Below are 22219 nucleotides of genomic sequence, written 5' to 3' on the forward strand. Positions count from 1 at the left end.
CAAGAAAAAGTCCCAGTTTACCTGGTTGTAGTGATTACCTGTATAGATTTTCTCATCTACAGTTTTATTGCTAAAAAGATAGTTCTTATCCTAGACAAGGCAGCGTTATTCCGTGTACCACTTGGTGCGCTTAGGTTTCTTGACTTTACCGCCCGTAACACCGCCACCTCCTTGATTTCCACTAATCATGTTCTTGTACTTATTGATCAGGGGCCGAAGGTCATCCGTTTCCTTCTTGCGTCCCTGCTTGGGCCGATTGTTGGCCTTGCGCTCTGCCAGGTGGGACTCGCGTATCTTCTTGTTCTTCTGCTTGCGCTTCTCGGTCTTCACCTTCTTCAAGTGCTCCTTGGCCTGCTCAACAATCTTCTTCTTGGATCGCATCTTCAGCGAAGTGCCCGGCTTGGCTGCCGTGCCCACATAGTCGCCCTGCACATCGCTCAGCTGCTTTTTCTCCGCCGCTTTACCTTCGGCTTTGGCTGCTCGCGAAGCCTCAAGCTTCTTAATATGTTTCTGAAGTTTGGTTTTGTTATCGGCCTGGGGAGCCGGAGTTTTGGTCTTCTGGCCATTTCGCTTTTGCTGGCGACGCTTCTTGCGCTCCTGCTGCTTGTTCTGGTATGTGGGATTGTTCTGCTTGGAGCGCTCTGTGCGCTTCTCTTTGATTTTGTGGACAGCACGATCCTCTATACTGAACGCGACAATGGGGCGCTAAAAGAGTGAACAATTAGCAAGTAATAAAGTGGGTTGTCTACAATCTGCTTACACTCTGTGTTCCGAAGATGTTGGGGTTGTTGTTTAGTTTCCGCAGGGCGGCCAGAGCTCTCTGATGCGTGTCGAAGGATAGGAAACCGAAACCCTTGGACTTGCCCTGCGGATGCTCAGGGGTCACCTTGTGCTCCCTCATCACCCGGCACTCGTGGGGTCGGAAACCAGTGTAGGTGAGCGCCATTTGCTTCAGCTTTTCATTGTCGTAGTTTTGGGGCAGATTGTGAATGGACAAGCGATTGCGGGAAACAAACCTGGAGGATAATCAATTGGATTACAAATGCGACTGCTGTGTGTACTTGGCACCAGTCTTACCGATTCAAGTTCTTGAGCACCTGCGTCTTAACCTGCTCCAGTTCATGTCGCTTGGCCATGTCTGAGGCCGAAACCCCATCGGCTGCCTTCGCTCCAGACATGATAAGACCTTCCCTGGCCAAATACAGGTTTCGTGAGTCCTTGGCATCGTCCTTTTTGTTGTCCTGCGACTGCTTCGACTTCATTTCCTCGCGACTCAATGCGGGATGCGGATCCAGGACCTCATCCATCAGCTTGAACTCCGTTCCAGCTTGCAGACAAAGATCCGCCGACTCCTTGGCCTTGAACTTAACAAAGGCTGTGCCCTTGGAGTGCCCGGAAACCGCCTGGCGATTGATTATGGCGTAGCTGACCAAGCCGAACTTGCGGCACGCCTTTCTCAGGTCGGCATCCTCTGCATCGAAGGGAACGTTTTTGATGAAGACCGTGCATCCCTCCTGGACGTCGTTGGAGATTTGCTTTTCCTTTTTCACATTTTCGATATCCAATTTTGATTTTAATTCGTCCTTGTTCTCTTTATGGTCGTCGTCGTCCTCTTCGTCCCCTGATTCCACAGCGTCCTCTTCATCTTCGTCGGATTCCGAACCAGAATCTTCCCCAGAACTGGCGCCTTCCTCGCCAGCTTCCTCGTCGCTTTCCTCCTTAACTTCCTTCACGTCGCCGTCTTCTTCCTTCACCTCCACCTTTGGCTTCTTCTCTTCCGGCTCCTCCTCCTCCTTGGGGTTCTTCGTCACGTACTCGTCCTTGCCCAAGGCCCAGTCCACAAACACCTTTCTGCCGAGCAGCTCCTTGCCGTTGGAGTTGAGGATCGCTTTGGTGGCCTGGTTGATGGTCTCGTACTGCACAAAGGCGCATCCCACCAGCTTGCCGTCGCCGCGCTTCAGGATGTGTACGTCCTCCAACGTGCCCCACTGTCCGAAATGCTCGCGTAGCGAATCATCCGTGGACTTGTAGCTGATGTTGCGCACGATGAGACGAGCTCGCTTCTTCTGGCGGCGCTCCTTCTCCTCCTTCAGCCGCTGTGTGTTGAACGGGTTGCGGCGCTTCCGGGCCCCCGTTTCTGGCGGGGATTCGGCGGCGTCGTCTGTTAAAGGTTTCATTTTCTTGAGTTCCATTTGCACGTGGAACTGTTGATGAAAACTAACGAACAAAACAGCTGATCGGCAAAGTACCCAACATGAATATCCATCCCTGGTATTACCGATAGTATTTGGGCGCGGAATTGGAAATATTTCAACAAAAGGGAAATTTATTTTTAACAATCATAAACAATTAAGCAGTTAGGTCTACGTTTCTTGTTTGGTCGCGAACAGTTGGTGGAACTCCGAGGGCGTCTTGAAGTAATCCACCAGCAGCATGGAGGAGCGGGTGCCCAGTTTGTACATAATGTGGCTCCAGGGATTCAAAAAGTTTTTGTACTCAGCTATTTGACCGCGTTCGAAATAGTGTTTTACAGTTCCCACGGGCAGTTGGGAGCCGTAGACTGCAACGTATCTAAAAATAAAGGGAGTTACTGCTTGTGCATTTCGTGTACTACCTTATCCAAATTACTTTTCCGAGCTCTTGTATATTCTCAGGGGATATTTGGCCACGAAAGCCCGAATCGCCAGGTTTATTAGCACGAATCCGCCCACAAAGTAGTACAGATCCGATTCCTGGGACACCAGAATGGCTATGTCCATTGTCTGGACCATATTTAGGTAGTTCATGGATGTGGCATAGTGGTACGCGGCCACCGCAGCCAGGATACTGGTCGTGGCAGTGGATATGTTCTTCGTCCAGGTCACGTAGCTCTCTATAGGTGCCCGGTAGATCAGCTTATAGTTATCCGGAAGCCTGTCGCCAGAGAGGAGCTTCCTTTCCACTTCGCCGGAGGACACATTGCGCCACTTGCGCAGCCAGCTGCTGGTGCTGAATGGGAAAGGGGTTGAGTGATTCAGTTGACTTTGGGAAACACTAGATAGGTCTTACTGCAAGCCCTGGAAAGCCGGTTTAGCTGATATTGGCCGCAAATTAACCAATTTTATGCTTCGTAAGAGCGCCGCACACATTTTGTGTTTTCTTATAGTGGCTCCGTAAACAGTCTGGCAGCGTCGTCAGCTGTGCGGCGGAGTTGCCGGACTGCCAGGTCGCAGCAGCTACGAATTTTGCGTCAGTTTCGGATAAGGATTTGAAGCTCACTCCACCCCAAAACAGTCAGTAGGTAAACAACACAGCTGTAGAACAGTCTTTTTCCAGTTTCCACAACATTAGCTAGGAACACGTTCCACAGGACGGGTACCATTTGTACTTTTGATACCTTAACAAAATGGATTCGAAACGCGCGGCCCTCGAATCCGGCGACGGTCCGGACGCCAAGCGTCTCGACACCACCCACGATCGGGACAACGAGTCGTCGGGTGGCGACGCCGGGCAGGTTATGCTGGCCAAACACGTAGCACCCTACACGGGCAACGGATGCACTCCCTCGCTGGAGTCCTATTTGTTCGAGTCCACTCCCGCCGGCAGCCAACTGCTGCCGTGGAAGTCCAGCGCGGATGGTCCGTTTTCGGACAACGATGCCGAGCTGGAGAAGACCGCCAGTGACAACAAGAAGCGTAAGCCGTTACATTGTCCTCTTCCCAGTATTCTGTTACAAACATAAGCATTCCATTTAGCCGACGCTGCCAAGTTGTCCCGTCGGGAGCTGGCCAAGATGCGCCGCGAGCACACACTAAGGGCCCTCGCCCTGGAACGCGAGTTGACCAACAAGCCGGGCCAGGCACCCGCTGCCGAGGTGCTGCTCATCCGCTTTCCCGATCCCGAGATTACTGCTACCATGCTGGCAGGACTGTCCAAGGAGATACGGGACGTGGTCTTGCCCATCAGCGTGGCGCCGCGATACTGTCTAGTGCATCTGAAGGCCGGAGCCGATGTGGAGGCCACCATTCGCGTCATCAACAAGGTGCGCTTTGGTACGGGCTACCTTCGGGCGGAGCTCAAGCCGTTCTCCGACGAGGAGCAAGCCGAGTTCATCGATCCCTGTTCGCTGTATGTGGGCAACATGCCGTTCAACATGACCACCTCGGCCATCAAGGCCTACTTCGCCAACGCCATGCGCGTGGACATCGGAGTGCTGAAGCGCGAGAAGCGCGCCCGCTACGCCTTTGTGCGCTACGCTACACCTGACCAGACCATGGAGGCGTTCAAGGAGCTCGTCGACTCGCCGCTGAACAGCCGCACTCTCACAGTTCGCTACCGGCGTCTTCGTAAGCGCGCCGGCATGCCCACGGTACAGTGCGCCACCTCCTTCCAGACGCTGCAGTCGCCAAATGGAGACGACGACAATACCGACTGCAAGGTCATATCACCACCGCCGGTGGAGTCGATCATAATTAGCGACAGCGACAACTGCTCAGATTCCAGTGGCAATGGCAAAGACGTCAGCAAGCGCAAGAACAAGATTAACGAACAGGAGAGAGAGATTCAGAAGCTCAAGCGTCAAATGGTCGAGTATGGCGCTATTATAAAAAGTTTGCAATTCAGACAGAACAGCTTAGAAGGTATATAAATCTGCTTGCAACTCAAATTCGGCTCCATTCAAAATACCACCTTTCCATTCGCAGATACATTTATACCTGATCTTACCCCCAAAGTAGAGCCGTGCGTGAATCCTTCAGGTGGTTTACTACGATCCAATGAGGTGCACCTAATGCGTGACATTAAGAAAGAGTGTGACTATTTGGGAATCTCTGATCCCGTAGCAGCTAGCAAGCCGACAACACAACCCTTGGATGACAGCCAGAAGAAAGCCAAAAGTATATTTTTACTCCGATGGAGTTCTTTGCCTCACTGCTCATTGCTCCTTTCACTGCTTCTTTTACGCAGATTCCTGTTTTGGGCGGCTGTTTTCGGGTCCTTTCAGACGAGGCACCAGTGCTGCTGACGAGCACGAGAAGGATGACCGACTTGAGGAGCTCTATGCTCAACTAGAACGCGATCCTGATCCTTAATCTGTCGTGCTACAGTGTACCAAATTACTAAGAATACTAATTTAGTTTATTTTTTATTGAACTACCGTTTCTTTATTTGTTATCTTTTCGTTTTCGTTTTTGTTCAGTTTCTCTTATTTCAGCGTACATTTATGGTATATAAAATAAAATTACACATAATAATACGTAAGTTAAATAATATTTCGGTTTTAAATATTAAACCCGAAGCAATATCGTTTAATGGACTGTCTTAAATATCACTTATACAATAATCATATGTACTCGATGATGATTTTCATATTAGTTTATATGGTCAAGTCACGTATCATATCGTTTTGTAAACTTAAAACACTTGCGTTTGCGAAATTGTAGCACAGCTGGAGGAACTTGCGAGGCTCCTCTCCCATGTGCCGACATTAACAATTATATCTAAACTAAATTAGGTTCAATGTTCAGTATTTAATTTTTGTTTGGTTCTCTCCAATTCCTTGCATATGGCTCGTTAAATTTAATATCGCAATTTGTCATTACCAAAACAGCTTACTGCGTAGAGAACTTCTGATTTGATATGACTTCTGATCGTTTGAATGCGGAATGTTATAAACTATTTCATTATATTTAAGGCTGATTTTATTTACACAACAACAAAAGTATATGATAAGGCACCTGTGTCACATGCTGATCGCTCAATTTACAATTGATATTCTGCTCGATTTCAATGTCAATTTGTATTTGTATCAATTTGATTATTTTTGATTCTTTTTGGGATTCCCTCTCATCGTATTCGATATGATGTGTGGTGTGTACATTTGAATTTCAAGCACCTCGGTGTCCAGCGTGCAGTCAAATCTCCAAGTCTCGCAAACTTTACTCGAGTGCCTGGCTTTGATCCTGAAGGTTCGCTAGGATCTCTTGGCTCTTTTAGCTAACGATGAGCTTGGAGAGGAGGCACATCAGGATGGTGGTGATCACGGTGCTCACGGCGGAGCTGCTCGTCACTTTCGACTGGGACATGGCTCCGTTTCCGGTTCCGGTTCGCTCGGCCACTTCCGGAACTAAGGGCTCGTCGTTGGACTGGTGATCGCCCACGGCTAAGGGAAACAGGGATTGGGAAGTCAAGTTAGTGGTGATTCTCGGTGGGCGGTTCAGAGTGGGGATGTTGTGTGCAGAAACGACTTAGAGCTAAGCTAGATAGTTTTGGAATTGGTATGGTATTTTAGAGGGCATTTGGGGGGCATAGAACAGAAAGTAGGCATAACTTAAGTAACTTAGGGGGGAGCAAATGATAATAATTGATGCAACATACTCTTCACTCTGTAAACTCGTTTCTTTCTATATTTGGCTTGTCTTGGCTTGGCTTGGCTTGGCGTTTCGGCAGGCGGCGCAGTTCGTGGGCGTGGCATGTTTTTTGTATGTTTCGATTGATGGTTTACTTTATTCAGACAGAGATCACTCATGCGGGCGATGGATTACACTAATGCTGGCAAATTACAACGGGACGGGCTACAACACACGGATGGGCTGGCTACCAGATCCTCTAGACTAGAAGAACCTGTTCGTGAGGCCCCACATCCAGCCGGGCAGAATGCCCTGGTTCGGGTTGGGGTTGGGATTCACACTCGGCACTTGCGGTGCTGTATCGGTCGGTGCGAGCCGCAAATAAAAATATTCGTTTAAAGAACAAAAGTATTGAATAAAACCATAAAGCAATGCTCGGGATGCAGCGGGATGTGCGATGGGGTCTAGTGGTCTACGAACAGGATGATACTACGTGTGGGCAGGAGGACTACAACTACACACACAGGGAACGGAAGAGAGAGGCGGGAAGGCGGAAGAAAGACAGTAGCAGATACTTCTGATTCTGATTCTGATTCTGATTCTTCTGATTCTTCTGCGCGATGAGTCTTATGTGGGTGTGGTGGTGGTGGTGGTGGTGGTGGCTGGTAATGGGTGTGAGTGTTGGTATGGACTTGATGGTCGTTTTGTTCGGCTGTTGTTGCTGTTGTGCTTGCTGGATGTGTGCTGTGGTTAATTGTTCTTGTTTTTGTAGCCGCGTCTCTTAAAGCCTGCAAGAAATATATGTACGTATGTAACATACAAACAGATGACAATGACGAATACGCATACGAATACATTTGGATTGTTCGGCTCTTGTTGAATGCAAATTAGACGATTATGGGCCAGGCACGTGCAAGCGAGTGTTAAGTGAGATTGGGTCATAACGGGAGTGGATCACATATCACATATCACATATCACATGATGAGCCCCATATATCCAGCACTCTTACAATCCCACAATGCAATCCCCATTCGACTTTTCGTGCCATGCAGGTGAGTTGAATCTTTTCTTGTTCCATGTTAGTACTCATTTCGGTTGTTCATGCAATTACGTTACGGTAGTAGTTTGGGTGTGAGTGTGTTTTGAGTGTGTATCGGGTGGTTGGTTGGTTGCGTGGGTGGTTGGGGGTGAGTGGGTGGTTTTAGGTGCGGCTCAACCCAGCCACTAGCCATTCGGAATTTTGTGCCGGAGGTGCCAAAACAAGGAAACGGTTACGCACAAACACTGTTCGAGGTTTTGCGACTTTGACTACAGGGTATAGAGTTTAGTTCGGGGAGTGGAAGGTCAAATATTAACACTACCATATCTAGATAAATACTTAGCGCTACGCAAGAACGGAACTACGGAACTACGGAACTATGGAACTACGGAGCTTAGACCATAGGGTGGGGTGTTCTTTTCGGGGCTTCCATTTTCGGAGTTTGTGGTGTTCAACAGATAGTGTTGCTTTATCTTGGGGTTAACTAGTTAGTGACTATTGCAGATGCTATATTGGTTTGGTTAGGCGGTTAGAGAGTGCGCATGCTAGGATCGTGACTTATAGGCTAGGAACATGGTTTCCGGTGGAGTTGATCTTAGACCACGTTAGTGAGACCGACTGACCAGTAGTTTTGGTGGCTGTTGTTGTCGTTGCGGTAGATAATTGCTTATTTATTCTCTGGGCTATTAAACTGTAAGCAAGGTATTATATTATGGCTGTTTTTTATAGTCATTTCTTCCTTTCGCAGTATGCAGTATCTTTGTACATGGTATGCTAAATTGAGTTGGTTAGTTCAGTAGAATCAAAAACCAAAAGTACCAAAAGCGTTAGTTTTGCAAGGATTAGTTAGCATTACTTAAGTTAATGGAAGGAACACATAGTTAATCGAAGATGTAACTAGCAAATTGGGGTTAGTTTCAAGATTAGTACAGCTAGTTTAGAAAAGTTATTAAAACAGAGGTCTCAGTAAAATGAAGTTAGGGGTTACTCTATAGGAAAGTACCTTCACCAAATAAAACTCAGCGTGAAAGCACTGAAACAAAACTAAAGTGAAACACCACAAAATCAAGATTAGGAGAAGGCACAATTTTACAATATTTATAAATATAAATATACAGACTGAATATATAGACTGGCAAAAGACATTGGACACACACAGTTTGGTAATTAGTTTTTCAATAGGTAGTATAAATGTATTTCTTCCATAGGCAACAAAGACAAACACATTCGACTTGAGTAATAGAATTTCACTACATAGACATTAACTTAATTAAACATACCATAAAGATAGGATTTATTAATATTATCATTTCATGACTCGTAACTGCTTCTCGCTAAGTAACAACTCATACAAGACTTCTTCCTATGAGATCTTTCTGACTTTCAGAGTTCGGGATTCGATATTCGTGGATCCTGTAGATCGATTCGACCTCAAACAAAACTACCGCCGAGTCGGTCCCACTCACCTGCGTCAAAGTCATCACCATTACCATCGTCGGCATGCGGGATCATGGAGTGCTGTTCGAACTCGTTGTCCGAACCATCGACGATATTACCTGTGGACGAGGGCGTGTTCTTGCAGCCGAACCACCAGTGGGCGGTGGGTCTGGGGAAGGGGGGCGTGGCCGTGTCAACCTGTGACAGTACATTACAATATAGTATTATTATTATTATTATTCAGTATAGCCTGGCAGCTGGCAGCACTTACAGCAAAGCGGGCGTCGTGGAATCTGTAGTACTTGTCGCCCTTGAAGAAGTACGTGTAGCCATTGGTGTACTTCAGCGCAGCGTCCAGGCTGTTGGGCACACCCTCCCAGTTGGAGATGGGCTTAGGATAGCTGGACTTGACCGGCGGCCTCTTGGCCGGATCGAAGCGCCAGAACTTGCTGCCCTTGAAGAAGTAGATCTTGCCATTGCCCCCCCAAACCATCGCGGCGTCCAGATGGTCGGGAATGCCAGTGAAGCCCTCGCTGATTTCCTTGGGATAGACGCCGTCCATCTGGCGGCCCTGGTAGCGCCAGTACTGGGTACCCTTGAAGAAGTACGTCTTGCCGTTCTTGTAGGTGAACGCCGCATCGATGTTGCCCGGCAATCCCGGCCAGCCCTTGGAGATGAGCTGGGGGTAGCCCTCCTCCACGGAGTCCGTGGTCAGCTTGTAGTACTTGTCGCCCTTGAAGGCGTACGTCTCGCCCTGCGCCGAGTTGAAGAGCGTGTCCACCTTGGAGTCCTTGCAGATGGAGTCGTCCAGTGGCACCTTGGGAGGAGTGTATGGCCGCTGAGTGGTGGCCGGGTACACGTTGGTGGGCCTCAGTTGGTTGGTTTTCCGGCCGTACAGTGACTGTATCGCTGCCTTGTCGTCCTCGTCCAACTTGAAGACGGGTTCGAAGCCGCGATAGAAGGGCGCCATCAAAGCCGAGCTCTGATCGGAGTGGGACAGTCCCAGGGAGTGACCGAACTCGTGGGCGGCCACCTGGAACAGATTGGTTCCGCGGGGCGAGCCAATGGTCCACAGCTCGGCGTCGTCGAAGTGCGCATCTCCGCCAAAGACTGGGAAGAAGGCGTGGGCCAGGGTGCCACCTTGGCCGTCAAAGGCGTCGCCGTCTCCATGCTCGCTCTCCACGAACCTGGGCGTGAGGAGAAGGAAGGAGATGATGAGCATTCGAAATGTGAGTAGAGGCTTTGGGGTTACTCACTTGATCTCGATGTGCACGGGGCCGGAAGTCTTCCTGGTGAAGGTCAGGTCGGTGTCCTCGGACCACACGGCGAATGCGCGACCGATCTCCGCGTCCACATCCACGCGCTTCAGCCGCTTGGGGTACTTGGAGATCTTGTAGGTGAGGTTCTTCACGCGCCAGCGACTGCCCTGCAGGGCGTACCGCTTGGAGCGGCTGTCGCCGGTGCCGACGCGATCCCGGACTCCGCAGCGGGGCAGGGACATCAGCTTCATGGTCTCCGCATCCAGCTCGCCGGTGATGTTCAGTCCCGCGAAGCTCTGGAACTCCTCGATGGCGCTCACCCAGGTCCGCTGGTCGTGCAGCCCGCTGCTGGCGGGATTGCGGGCAGAGGCGGGCAGGTAGCCGAACTGGGACAGGTAGATCTGCAAGGAGGGAGGAAGCGAAGAAGGATGGTTTAGGGACAGCTGGCAAAGATCAATGGGCTCCGATGGCACCGATGGCCACCCGTCGTGGCCAACATGATTAATGGCCATCCGATTAGTCCTGGCTACGCTGTTGCCTTTCCCTGCCATCTGACTTGCATAATTTACGACTGCCTCACTGGCTTCCACTTTGTATAAATAACGAGGAGGGGAAGAGGGGCCCCATGTCGTATGCTTGATATGCGTGTGTACCTATATATATACATATATCCATACAGATAAACTGCGAATGCGACGTGACTGGGAAAGGTGTGAAAACGCTTAATCGATCAGCAAGCATCGCCAGCATTAAGGAAGCGATCACTGCCTAATTGTAAATTGTAAATTGTAAGTTGAGAAGTGTAACATTGAGACATCGAATGAAAACCGTTTGCCCATCAGGGAAGTGCACTGCGATCGGAGAACAATGCGAGGCTATCGCAACAGTTAAGTGTTCACTTGTTCACTCACTATCATCTGCTACTTGGAATAGGAATTTCAATTTGATTTCTGGCCAATTACAACGGCAAACTGTCTTACAACCGCTTGTTTTATGCGCTTAACTCTTAACGCTCAACGTTTCGGCAATACGACTTTCGACTTGGCATGGGCATCAGGTTCCCCGGCCGTTTATGTGTCGCACATTCTTAATGACTTAATGCCGCCGCATGTACGAGTATATGGTATGGTATATGGTGTATGGTGTATAGGGTATAGTGTATAGTACATGTTGTATAATGATTTGCCGAATCTTGCATAATGCCAGCTGACTGTTAATTTTATTGTGTTCTTTCCGCCTGCGAGGAAGTAAACATTTCGCTGGCATCTTGAGTATTCAAGTCGCCTCCGCGAGCCAGTGGCTCTGTGATCTTGTGATCTTCTGGGTGGGTTGGCTACCTTTACTTCTTACTCTTTGCCTCCGATCAGCTGGCTGCGTTCTGCGAAAGGTAAACGAACCGTAAACAAAGCACGGTGCGAGTGGAGAGTATCTGTCACTCATCTCCTGACAGTTGCAGATTCACTCCAAATCCACTCCAAATCCATTCCAAGCCCAGATTCCCATTCAGACATTCGGAAGACGCGGAGTGGTTCTACTGACTCATCTGCGACCTTAGCAGCGCTTCTTTGTGCAATTAGCATAATTACTGGGAGTGAAAAACCTGCCCTTTGGCGGACACGAACCTCTCGATTACCGGAGAAGGTGGGGATAGCAATGCAGCTTTTGTCATAGAACAAACAGAATGACAGCAATCGAATGCATTGTTCGGGCCTCAAACACCGCTCTTTCGGTTATCTTCCATCGATAAGATAACCCCCATTGGCAGCAAACAAAAGACTACTCAACCTGTCCGTAATTGACTCATTTCTGACGCATTTTCCATACAGCAGGGAATGCGTCACAAGGCGAACGGAAGTCGGGGCTAAACCGGAAGTGGGGGCCATCAACGTGGCTTAACGTGGCTTAAATATTTCGGGACTCATCGCTCTAGGCGTCCCATTCAGCTGCTCAATAGCCGTGATTTGAGTGCATCCACGGCGATTTGGATAAACGTGCACTTGCATGTGATTACCGATTCTCGACGGGATTGGATGGGACAGATGCAAATCATTGGAAATAATTCGCGCTCCAGGGGTGAGGGCCACTGCAGTCGGGTCACGATTCGGAGGGCGTTGAAATTGCACTTCAATTTATTATTGCACATTGACACACTTTTTTGCGGCAAAGCAGAAATGTCAACAAATGGCTTTCGTCACCAAGCAGAACTCCTGGTATTCCACAGTAAAACTAACTGATTCTGATTACTGATATGTACATGAATTTATACGTATTTACTTTACCTGGAAACGAGCTAGAAAGAAATAACCCTAAAAATGCGTTTAAATATCTGCTTAAGAGAACACTTCATCAAGGCTTGTGACTTGCCACCTATTTACTACTGTACCCAGTAAATATTTATGCATTTCTGTACGTGCACTCCTGCCCAGCAAGTGGTATCTATTCAGCTGGCTGACCTGCTTGCCTGGTTTACTTAGCCGAAGGAGTTGAACTTGCAGGAAGTGGCCCACGGGGGTTTCTGTGGAGCTCGACTTGGCCAGGAGTCGCAGGAGTGTGTGTGTGTGTGAGCCCTGGAAAGTATGCTACAATCGCAGTGCAACCTTCAAATATTTAACACAATTTGCACAGGTGCAAAGTTGCCAAGCTGCAAAGTTGCCAAGTTGATTTGATTTTGCAGAGGGCGCTCCCTCGTGGAGTCATTGAACTTTCACCCATTTCAATTGGAGGCGTAGAGCTCCGCCTCGTTTATTTCCGGTAGAAACAAGAACAGGACATGCATAAATTATAAACGAGTATCGCTTTGTGTACACTTTTCGTATACATCGCCAACGTGCCTGCGCCTGCTGGATGGAAAATTGATGGGAAAATTATTGCCCAGCGGGAAAAGCGGGCGAATGAAAACTCGGGGGCGTACGTTCAGCGTTTTTCGGGGGTGCGTGGTTAGTTTACGTTTACGTGGCAAGGAATGCGGTATGTGGGTCAGCCAGGTCGTTGACTTTCGTCCGCTATGATGACACGGTGGTCACAGGCAGAGGGGATTCCACGCCCACCCATTTCCATTTCCATTACCACCTCGATTTGCATTTGCATTCGCCTAGGAAAATTGGCTGCAAACAAACCTAGACCTAGTTGCACACATATTTGCGTAGCACGTGCATAAGCGAAAGTGTCTGCGACAATTAAAGGCAAATAGCGGAGGTTTTCCCTGTGTTTCCCTGCGCTTTTCCCACCGCAGTCATTAGAGTTGTCCAATCTCGCCGCCAACTAGCAAACAGGATTAACTTGTTTAAATGTTTTAGCGCGGCGATTACATCACCACCCCTCGCACCTCAGTGGCAAATCGAAGCGCAGGCGCCTCATTTGGCGGCACTTCTTTTGGGTTTCCATAACGAGATTGGCATATTGAAAAGAAAACTCAAAAATTATAGCGAAACAAAACGAAAGCAAACCAGACTGGGGAAACCAAAACAGAAACTGGGCCAACGGCTTAAAGTTGTATAACGATTTCAATTTAATGCGGAGCTGCAGAGAGGGGATTTAATTGAAAGAACCATCCAAATTGGGCTATGGAGCGAATAACAGCAGCGATTTTCTATGGAAGGACTTTAAGTCCTTTAAATGTCAGTTTTAAGCTCAAACATAAGGCTGCGTGGCAGGGAAACTCCCACAGAATATTTGACATTTCCACAAGGTGTCTTCTTTTTTGCGGCTCGTTTCCCCCAAGTGGCTAATTTCAAACGGCGATAAATAAGCGTCAAGATGCTAAGATAACCGGACAATAAAAAGCGCTATTCATGCAAAGTCAGGCAAAAAAGGATTTTATTGCCGCTGCCATTCCGCAGCCTTTTTAGGCGGTTACCAGGTTGTTTATGGCGAGAAGCGCGAAATGCTAAGCTATGAGTGACCTTGGCGCAGTCCGAAAAGGAGAAAGGATGTTGGCCCAAAGCAGCAAAAACTATCACTTGTTTGTCAAGTGCTTCTCAGCCAAGTTGATGCAGCCTTTTGTTTGTGCATTTGGCACCTCGCGAAGGTCGCACGCAACTATTTCATAGGCAAATCAATCAAACTCGCACACGAATGGCAAACAATTCGCTCTATCGATTGCTTTTGGCCAGGAAACTTGGCAGTTGGTGGTGGAGTGCGAATTAACTTGCCAACTGCTGCACTTGACTAGCTATATTTGGAGCAGAAAAGTTCTTCGGTTTTCTCTGTTTTTGCCTTGGTGCGATGACGAATGCTACAACCCCAGTGACTGTGGGTTGCGCTCATTGGTCAAGTAATTAACCTCTTGACAGCTCCATTACGCTCGGCGCATGACTCACTGGGAAATAGATATAGTTTTCCTGCTCCGATCGCATCGCACCAGATTATTAATCGTCGCTTATGAGAAAGTGTTATCTGATTGCATAGTGGGGTAGAAATCACGATTTCCTCCTGGCTGCGGCGGTGGTCTGCACGATTTGCATTCTCGGGGAGATGGGAGATTTATTGGAAAGCGTTTGGCAGCGTTTGGCAGCGTTTGGCAGCGGGAGGGATGTGAGAACAAAGAACCTGACATTGGAGAGACAAACACGTAACACCGTCGCCTTAGCTGTCTTAGCTGCCTTTGCTGCTTAGCTGACTTAGCTGCTTTTGGGGCGACTGGCCAGCGACAACGAGCCAAGTTATGGCCAACGCGCCCAACATACCAATTAGAAGTCGGCGAAGTCGGCGGGTTACGTAAAACATAAATAAAACTAGAATCAAAGTTAAGCACGCGCTAATGCGTGGCACGATGAGGTGTAGCAGCGATATAAAGCGAATCCATTGGATATACTGTATCTGTATCTATATCTATATCTATATCATCACCCGCTGGCGGCGATCGTAAATGGGTAATCAGGAAGTTCGATTTCTGGGTCCGCTTCTCCGCGTCTTCCCAGTTAATTTATGCAAGTCTGTGGCAAGTAAACGTGATTAGCTTCGCGTAGATAGCAGAATGTGTAATTGCAAATTACATTCGGCGAAGCAGCAAAACAGCGATCATGACAAGCAATTAATCGCAGATAAATATTTATAAATTGAAAGCGTGGAAATCGAGTTGCCCGCGGGGTGGAATAAACCAGCGAATCGAAAGTAATAATTTATGGCGTTTCGTTATCACTTTTTTGGTGGCGGTGGCTGGAACTTAATGCACTTTGGGTGCGGCACTCCGAATCGATTGACAGGTTAAGAGGTGTCTAACTTGGGTTTTCCAACAAGACAGCGCTCTTGAGTCATTTCTAAATTTAAATGGTAATAACTACGAGTATGTACTTAATAGGAAATAAACATAACAAATAATTCACTTAGGTTCTCTTGTTATCTCTGCACTTGTTTCGTAGAAATTCAGCTAAGAAATGAATGAGGGAATTTCCAGACCTATAATGTTAATCTGTGTTTTTATAGGTAAGTATGAATTCTTTTTAAGTCCGCTATTCCATTACTTTGAATCATTGGGAAATTGACAGAGATTATTGTTTCGGAGGAGCGAATGGCGTGCGAGTTTTCCTGGTGGAAAGCCACGTTTTCCGCTGGCCAATGTCACGAGCGATAACGATAGCGATAATCAGACTGCAATTAGCCGCCGGCATGCACTTCCAGCCGGCCAACTAAGGCTAAGGCCAGAACCTCTAAGCCGGGCCAAAACCAAGTGTGCAAGTGTGTGAGCGGAATAAATTCCGTTGACATGCGATTGCGATGCGCGTGAGCCTGTTGCACCGCCACACTCGTGAATACGGAACATTTTGTCTGGCGGAAAATTGGGCATAATTCCCAAATGCATCCAGCTCGCAACTGGCAACTCGGAACTCAGAACTCTGAGCGCCTGGCACGCCCGTCATGCAAATCGGAAGTGGAGCCTCGCGGACTATATAGTACATGCTATATAGTATAGATCGCCGGACAGAGCAGACAAAGCGGCTATCTCAAGTGCAAAAAACTGATTCGGATTCGGAATCGGGCTCTGATTCATTTTCATTCCGAGTTGGTTCCTGCTTTATTTTGTAATGATAGATGTCATTATCCCCTGCTTTTGCCAATGCATGCAGCACTTTTTGTGCAGTGCACTACAGCGTTTATATAAATTATAGCTGAATTAAATTATTTAGCAATTTACTGCGAACTCTAATAACTTGTTTATTTGTGCATAGACTTACCTCCGCCTGTGTGGTGGTGGAAACGGGTGCCGATTGAGCCGCTGCCAGGATCGAAAACAGGGTGCCTACGACTATGAACACTGAACTTTGGCAGTTTGTCATTTTGTTGCTGTTGCTGTTACTGTGTTGTGTTGCTCCTGATTCTGGTCTACTTGTCATGTGGTGGGGTTCGGTTCCACTTGCCGCTGGCACTTTGAACTTTATATCACTGCAAAGGCAAAGGGTGAATGGGGAAAGGAAAAGGTCAATTAATATTTCATAAAGCCGGCCGAGTAATAAAGCAGCAGCAAACAGGAACAGCGCGAATGGAAAAGGGAGCAGGCCAAGTACAAGTGCAAAGGGCGAACGGAAGTCACTCCACTACAATCCACTCCACTCCCACTTTTCCAACAGGTTGAATGTGGCACACATTCTGTGTGGCAGGTGGAACGGCAATCGGAAGTGGCCGGCGTTGCCGTGAATCGGGCCTTTTTTTCAGTGCAACCACACAATATATAGTATAGTGCCAAGTTGAGGTAAGAAATAGCACACCACCCTTCATTATGCACGTAGCTTAAGCAAAAAAAACACTTGCTGTTGTGGCAGCAAAACAAGCTGGCCGAAAAGTGCACTCTCACTTCTTGTCAAGCCATTAAGCCATCGAGCCAAGAATATCCCCTTATCCCCTTATCAGAGCCAAATATTTGCCGAACCCGCCACCATATCTGCGCCGCCCTAATCCCCGAGAGCAACTCGGACTCGTTGAGCCCCCGGAGCAGCAGCTGTCCTGTCCAGTTCGCGATGTTTTCATCGGCGGAGATATAGAATGTCATGTGGTGTCTGTTGTCTGGACAGCTCGGACGTCATAAGTTTAGACCCCGTGTGTAAGTTTAGACGCCAATGGGAGTTTAATTTTAGACTAGTAAATACCAGGTCGGCCATAACCGTTAAGGAGTGTGGGCCTTTTGTTGATACTCCGATATTTGGCTTGCTAAATATAGCGCCGTTTTCCGCGTCCGAGTTCGTAAGTCTGCTGATGTGGATGGTGGATGGATGGTGTTGACCTAGGGCGCGATACTCTATGTTTATGGAGATGTTTACCCCATCAAATCTGGCACCTATGCTGATAGGGATCCGAGTGATGATAACTCGTATCAAGTACACGCCGTGTGGCGCTGCGCGTTGCAAATACATGATATATGTATGTACATAGAAGTATTTATCTGGAGCGGCCGCTGAACACTTAAGCCTGTCATTCTTGTTGTGGCTGACTAATCCGGCCAAAGCCGGGAACAGTCTGTTTTATGCCAGGCAATTAGCCGCTTAGCAGTTAGCAGTTAGCAGTTAGCCGCGCAGTTAGGCAGCCAAATGAACAGGTGAGTGTTTCGCATATAGGCACGCCCCATTGGCCCGCCGGCGTTATCTGATTACAATAATTTCGCTAGGCAAATATCATAAACAATTGCCATTTCACATTTTCCCCTTTGGGCAAATGTTTCGGGCAAAAGCCGGGTTGAAGGTCGGCGGGCTGACAGTTTAAGGTTAGCGCCGTGTGGTTAACTCGGCTGATGGGTTGAAGGGGAAAGTGGGTATCCATGTGGAGTTGTGGGGTTATGGGGTTGTCATAACAGTGGACGCATTTCAGCGCTGTTAGATCAATAAGGCGAGTGAGTTTCGAGTGCTTGGGCCAGAGCAATCGATGGCGAAACTGCATGCAGCGCGAAAGTTGCCCTGCTTCGTTTATCGTAATGGTTACGTATACGACATGTAGCACACGTCTGGGTGTGTGCTCGATGTTCAGAATTGGGTCATAAGCAGGGCTTCTACTCCGCCAATGATAAGGTGGACTTGGCCAGCTGCAAACCGGTTCAAGCAGGCCGGCTCCTTCTCATCTCGAAACTCGAGGTGCGCATTTCTGCGAAGAGGCGTGAGTCAAAGCCCATTTATACGCGAATTAAAATAATAAATAAATTTGGACTCCAACCAGTTTGGCCAAGAACGGCTTCGATGGTGACGTGCGTTGAAAAATACCCCATCACAAAATTCCCACTTACTATGGCTTTTTGGCATTGTTAGCCTTATCAGCTGACTTTTCCCCAATGAATACGCCCCGTGGGCGATAAGATATGGACGGCGATCGGGGGAAGTTATGTTGTGTTATGAGTGTTAGCACATGCATAGTTCGGGGATGAGTGGCCAGTGTTACTCCAAGTGTTACTAGAACTTGACCTTAGTGATAGCCATATCACACACCGGGTTGGGCAAGCACTTTATAGTGTCGAAACCGCCCAATCCCATTCCCAGTGCTCTTCAAGTTCACCTCCAAAGCGGAGTGGAATGGAGTGCTCAATGGGCTCAATGGGTTAGGCCTGATGAATGGGCTTGACCTTTCAATTGGCTGCGCTGCCAGTGGGATGCAGTTGCAGATCAATGAACTATCGCTGCTGCTGCCTTTGTTGCTGCATGTCGCTTGCAACACTTACGAATTAATTAATTAGCTCTCGGCACATACATTTCTTTCAGTTGTTTCTGTTGTTTGTTGTTGTCGCTGTCGTCGCTGCGTATTCCGCTGTGGATGTGTTGTCGTTGCTTATAATTTATACGTTATACGTTATACTTTATAATTCACAGTCGCAATCCTTTTGTTTTAGCTGTATTTTGTATTTTCGAGCTGTGAGTGTGTCTTTTTGTCTTTATGGATTTGTGTCTGGCTGCACTAATTGCCCGCTGGCACTTCCATTTTCGCGCTCGTTTCCGCGTTCGAAACCAAAACTTAAAACTCAAAACTCTCAACTAAAAACTCAGTTAACTCTTTCACTTTTCGGATAACTTTCTTCGCGACTAAAAAGCAGCAAGTACTATTCTATCGTAGTGACTTCTTATTCGGTTCTTAGGCTTCTCGGTTTCTCGGTTTCTCGCCGCTCAACACATCCGCCCTGGCCTGCGCGCAAAATTCAACTGATCTTCAGCGCTCGCTGGCGCACGACGACGACTGGCGATCGCGAGTGGAGCTTTCGCAGAGGGGAGCCCGAAGCTTTTGGGGCTAACAGAGGCGCTGTCGCAGTCGCTGGCGAAAACGATGGCGATGCTTGCTGTCGTGGAGAGATGGAGATTTCGTGGCGGGGGACTGCCGAAACCTGTTGCCAATAATCGAAGTTGTCCCTTCCGCGCTGGAGGGGGGGGCGTATGAGTAATGCGCTTCTTGGAATCAGCACACATGTGTCATACGCCGCTGGTCCAGCAGCGAACAGCAGCCGCTCCGGCATTCGGTGGCACTTCACAGCTTATCCGTAAGTTTGGCACACTCCCTGCTTCCCTTTCCAGCTCCCTTTTCCCTTTGGCAAACGCTTACAACTCAGCGGATCTCGTTTCCTGAAATTCGCATGCGATGTCGCGCCTAACTGAATGGGATTTATGAATGAATCTGCGGTCTGGATTCCCCTGGCCAAGCGGTTTCTCAATGGGCGCATGAGTAATGCGTAAGTTCGTGAGTGATAATCAAGTTTGGATCGAAAAGTGTGTGCCTTTCACACCCTAAAATCTTTTACAAGCTGAAGCACACATCATTTTGCAAGATAGAGGAAATGTCTATAACTAACTCTGGCTGATAACTGGCCCTAATTTGCTTTTCTGTATCTTGTAGATAAACACGTCTGCCTTTTTAGCGCCTGTGCTAATAAGCTATTCATCTGCGTATCTTCTTCTGGGAATCGATAGTATACGTCTGCGCCATCCCATTAATATCAATTGAGTGCAATTTGGGGTGACTCAGCCTCGAAAAGTGGCGTAAAACCACGTGAAGCAAATTGCCACCTAGAGCAAACAAATCCAGTAATCCAGTAATCGCCCTGAGCAATTTGCTACCAGCCCAAGTCAAAGGTTCAGCTTGGCTGCATCTTGGATGCAGCTGGGATGCAGCTGGAGAAGAGCAAATCCGACAGCCAGATAATGGGCAACATTCCGCCTCTGCGACAGTTCCTGATTCGCTTTATGGAGCTGGCACATCCAACGCGACAAACTTGGCAGAACTTGGCAGAACAAAGCGGGGGCTGTGAGACAAATCGGATGCTGTTGCTGCCATTTATCCATGGACCAAGTGCATCTGGCCTGCTGTCAGCCCCCCTCCTCTCAGCTTGCCCATCTGCTGTGGGCTTAGGATCTGGGTTCTGGGATCTGGGCCCAGATACGAATACTCGTATAGTTCGCTGTTATGGCAGTGGACAAGTTGACTTGCAGTCGTCGCCCGCTGTGCGATGCAGTTTGCCCTGCTGCTCAGTCGCTCTGCCATCGGAACAATGAAATATTTATGAGTCTCTTCTGCTGCTGTCTTTAAAGGCAACTATTTATGGTATTTTTAGACCATGTCCCCATCCCCATCCCCAACTCCATCCCCATGCGATCCAGTGCGATGGCATTAAGGTTGGCGGCAGTGAAATGAACTTTTCCACGCCGCTTCAGTTCAAGCGATTTCGCATTGACTTTTGCCTTTGAACTGTGCCACCTGGCCGAGCAGAACATATAATTGTCATACAGATGGGGCAGATAATGCTAATTGTATATGAATATACTCGCTGTATTGTATATTATTTGAATAGAGTGCGCGACTCTGACTTTGAGTGCGAAACACTATTGCTAAACTCAATCACGTCACGGTCAGGCATCGATAGTTGTTTGGTATATGAGGTATATGAGGTATATGAGGTATATGAAGTATATGAAGTATCTGATGTGCCTATAATTATATCTATTCATGTATCGGAATGTTACTAAGCTCCTACGTGCCGATTGTTCGGGTCGCCTTTGTGATCCGTCCGCAATGTCAAATGCAAAGTCCGGACGGAGATCGCTCTTGGCCCATTGATGTTCGATGGCGAGAAAGTGGAATTCCCCGGCGGAGATGAGTCACTTGGTGTACTTACTTACCATACGGCAGACAGCCAGACAGCCGGACAGGCAGACAGGCAGACAGACGAATTGAGCAAACTGAATTTGCATAAACGAATTTGTGAAATAATCAGCTCGGTGCCCGTGCTCCTTCAGCAAATATTGCACAAAGCGCCTTTTGTTTTCTTTAAGTTCCACAACGAGCTGTACTGTTTCGAACTTATCGGGCTTATCTGCCACCGATGGCGATTAGATCTTGGTGGTTAGATAAGGCGGACTCACAATATATATAGTCACTATCACTGGGTTTCACTTGATTTCGCTACGACTGGGCACTATCCACACTCATTTCATGTCCAGGGGGCTAGCACTGCTCCCAGTTTCCCACTTTCCCAGTTTCTGGCCAAGACTACTTGTTCCGCGAGAGGCGATAGCGACCGATTCCCAGCAGGTTCCGATTGCGACTCGTCTGGCTTTCTGTTTCTGTTTCTGTTTCAGTTTCAGTGCCAGCTCTCCGCCATTCAACCATTCCGCCTTTGTGGTGGCAGCAAAATAATGTTCGCGTAGTCTACTTCGCCACCCCTACTTTTGTATATCCAAGTTGCTTGCGAGTGTGTGTGCTTCTAATGGCTAAGACCTGTGTGTTCGCCTCTAGTTTACGAGTCACGCGAATAGCCATCCACACACACAGTCGCCCGTAGGTGGAATTAGAATCCTAGTTCTGGTGGTTGAAAATAGCTGCTCGCCCCTGCTCCTTCGTGCTTTGCATGTGAATGCGGAGCAACAGGACTAGGAACTAGCTCTCTCTTTAGGTTTTAGTTAGCCAGACTAGCTGACTGTGTACTAGCCAAGGCGATCGATTGGATATTACTCAACTGAATATAACCCTTGATAAAACTCCATTTGATATTGCAAGAAGTGCAGGCATTTCCCAATACCAGCACTAATTTCTGGCGAGCAGAAGAGCAACAGGGGCTGGGGCAAAGCTCTTCGTGGCTAGGACTCACCTTCGCTGTTAGCGCACTGTAAGCCAGAAGCTAGCACGTTAGCGAGCTTTTGGCTAGCTGTTAGATCCACTGACGATGATGATTCACCTGAGGGCGCAGCTTTCTCTCGCTCTC

General features: G+C 48.1%; 4 protein-coding genes across 9 annotated transcripts; 1 reads left to right on the forward strand and 3 right to left on the reverse strand.

The window, feature by feature from the left end:
- Positions 1–16: 16 nt before the first annotated feature.
- On the reverse strand, positions 17–2222 carry LOC120445086 (RNA-binding protein 28). Its single transcript, XM_039625215.2, has 3 exons — positions 1078–2222; positions 761–1016; positions 17–705 (listed from the first exon to the last, which is right to left on the reverse strand). The coding sequence occupies exons 1-3, from the start codon at positions 2190–2192 to the stop codon at positions 106–108; spliced, it is 1971 nt and encodes a 656-aa protein (XP_039481149.1). The 5' UTR covers positions 2193–2222; the 3' UTR covers positions 17–105.
- Positions 2223–2308: 86 nt separating this feature from the next.
- LOC120444687 lies at positions 2309–3209 on the reverse strand. Its single transcript, XM_039624554.2, has 3 exons — positions 3049–3209; positions 2629–2988; positions 2309–2571 (listed from the first exon to the last, which is right to left on the reverse strand). The coding sequence occupies exons 1-3, from the start codon at positions 3126–3128 to the stop codon at positions 2364–2366; spliced, it is 648 nt and encodes a 215-aa protein (XP_039480488.1). The 5' UTR covers positions 3129–3209; the 3' UTR covers positions 2309–2363.
- A 37-nt stretch (positions 3210–3246) lies between these two features.
- LOC120444686 (protein painting of fourth) lies at positions 3247–5130 on the forward strand. Its single transcript, XM_039624553.1, has 4 exons — positions 3247–3674; positions 3735–4619; positions 4683–4874; positions 4945–5130. The coding sequence occupies exons 1-4, from the start codon at positions 3386–3388 to the stop codon at positions 5067–5069; spliced, it is 1491 nt and encodes a 496-aa protein (XP_039480487.1). The 5' UTR covers positions 3247–3385; the 3' UTR covers positions 5070–5130.
- A 15-nt stretch (positions 5131–5145) lies between these two features.
- LOC120444685 (matrix metalloproteinase-14) lies at positions 5146–21563 on the reverse strand. 6 transcript variants are annotated; one of them, XR_005615705.2, is made up of 7 exons: positions 18727–19165; positions 16236–16443; positions 10060–10463; positions 9075–9990; positions 8923–9001; positions 6355–6682; positions 6003–6139 (listed from the first exon to the last, which is right to left on the reverse strand). XR_005615705.2 is itself a non-coding variant. In XM_039624552.2 (6 exons), the coding sequence occupies exons 2-6, from the start codon at positions 16392–16394 to the stop codon at positions 5970–5972; spliced, it is 1728 nt and encodes a 575-aa protein (XP_039480486.1). In that variant the 5' UTR covers positions 16395–16443; positions 18727–19164; the 3' UTR covers positions 5146–5969. The 6 variants fall into 6 exon arrangements, 5 of the variants coding, with proteins under 5 accessions (XP_039480486.1, XP_039480483.1, XP_039480484.1 ...); XM_039624552.2 differs by lacking the exon at positions 6355–6682 and having other exon boundaries at positions 5146–6139; positions 18727–19164; XM_039624549.2 differs by lacking the exons at positions 6355–6682; positions 18727–19165 and adding an exon at positions 21138–21563 and having other exon boundaries at positions 5147–6139; positions 8833–9001.
- Positions 21564–22219: the final 656 nt, after the last annotated feature.

Source organism: Drosophila santomea, chromosome 2R (assembly GCF_016746245.2).
Source record: "Drosophila santomea strain STO CAGO 1482 chromosome 2R, Prin_Dsan_1.1, whole genome shotgun sequence".
NCBI classification, from domain to species: Eukaryota; Metazoa; Arthropoda; class Insecta; order Diptera; family Drosophilidae; genus Drosophila; species Drosophila santomea.

What these genes read in the sequence shown, in the direction of transcription:
- LOC120444685 (XM_039624549.2), bottom strand. Translation starts at nt 16,394, where the DNA reads ATGACAAGTAGACCAGAATCAGGAGCAACACAACACAGTAACAGCAAC. An exon ending in CCCGTGCACATCGAGATCAA is followed by an intron (nt 9,991 to 10,059) that starts GTGAGTAACCCC and finishes CCTCACGCCCAG; the next exon opens with GTTCGTGGAGAGCGAGCATG. An exon ending in TGGTGATGACTTTGACGCAG is followed by an intron (nt 6,140 to 8,832) that starts GTGAGTGGGACC and finishes TGTTTCCCTTAG; the next exon opens with CCGTGGGCGATCACCAGTCC.
- LOC120444686 (XM_039624553.1), top strand. Translation starts at nt 3,386, where the DNA reads ATGGATTCGAAACGCGCGGCCCTCGAATCCGGCGACGGTCCGGACGCC. An exon ending in CGCCAGTGACAACAAGAAGC is followed by an intron (nt 3,675 to 3,734) that starts GTAAGCCGTTAC and finishes CATTCCATTTAG; the next exon opens with CCGACGCTGCCAAGTTGTCC. An exon ending in CAGACAGAACAGCTTAGAAG is followed by an intron (nt 4,620 to 4,682) that starts GTATATAAATCT and finishes TTCCATTCGCAG; the next exon opens with ATACATTTATACCTGATCTT.
- LOC120444687 (XM_039624554.2), bottom strand. Translation starts at nt 3,128, where the DNA reads ATGTGTGCGGCGCTCTTACGAAGCATAAAATTGGTTAATTTGCGGCCA. An exon ending in CCGGCTTTCCAGGGCTTGCA is followed by an intron (nt 2,989 to 3,048) that starts GTAAGACCTATC and finishes TTTCCCATTCAG; the next exon opens with CACCAGCAGCTGGCTGCGCA. An exon ending in ATATACAAGAGCTCGGAAAA is followed by an intron (nt 2,572 to 2,628) that starts GTAATTTGGATA and finishes CTTTATTTTTAG; the next exon opens with ATACGTTGCAGTCTACGGCT.
- LOC120445086 (XM_039625215.2), bottom strand. Translation starts at nt 2,192, where the DNA reads ATGGAACTCAAGAAAATGAAACCTTTAACAGACGACGCCGCCGAATCC. An exon ending in GTGCTCAAGAACTTGAATCG is followed by an intron (nt 1,017 to 1,077) that starts GTAAGACTGGTG and finishes ATTATCCTCCAG; the next exon opens with GTTTGTTTCCCGCAATCGCT. An exon ending in ACATCTTCGGAACACAGAGT is followed by an intron (nt 706 to 760) that starts GTAAGCAGATTG and finishes TCACTCTTTTAG; the next exon opens with CGCCCCATTGTCGCGTTCAG.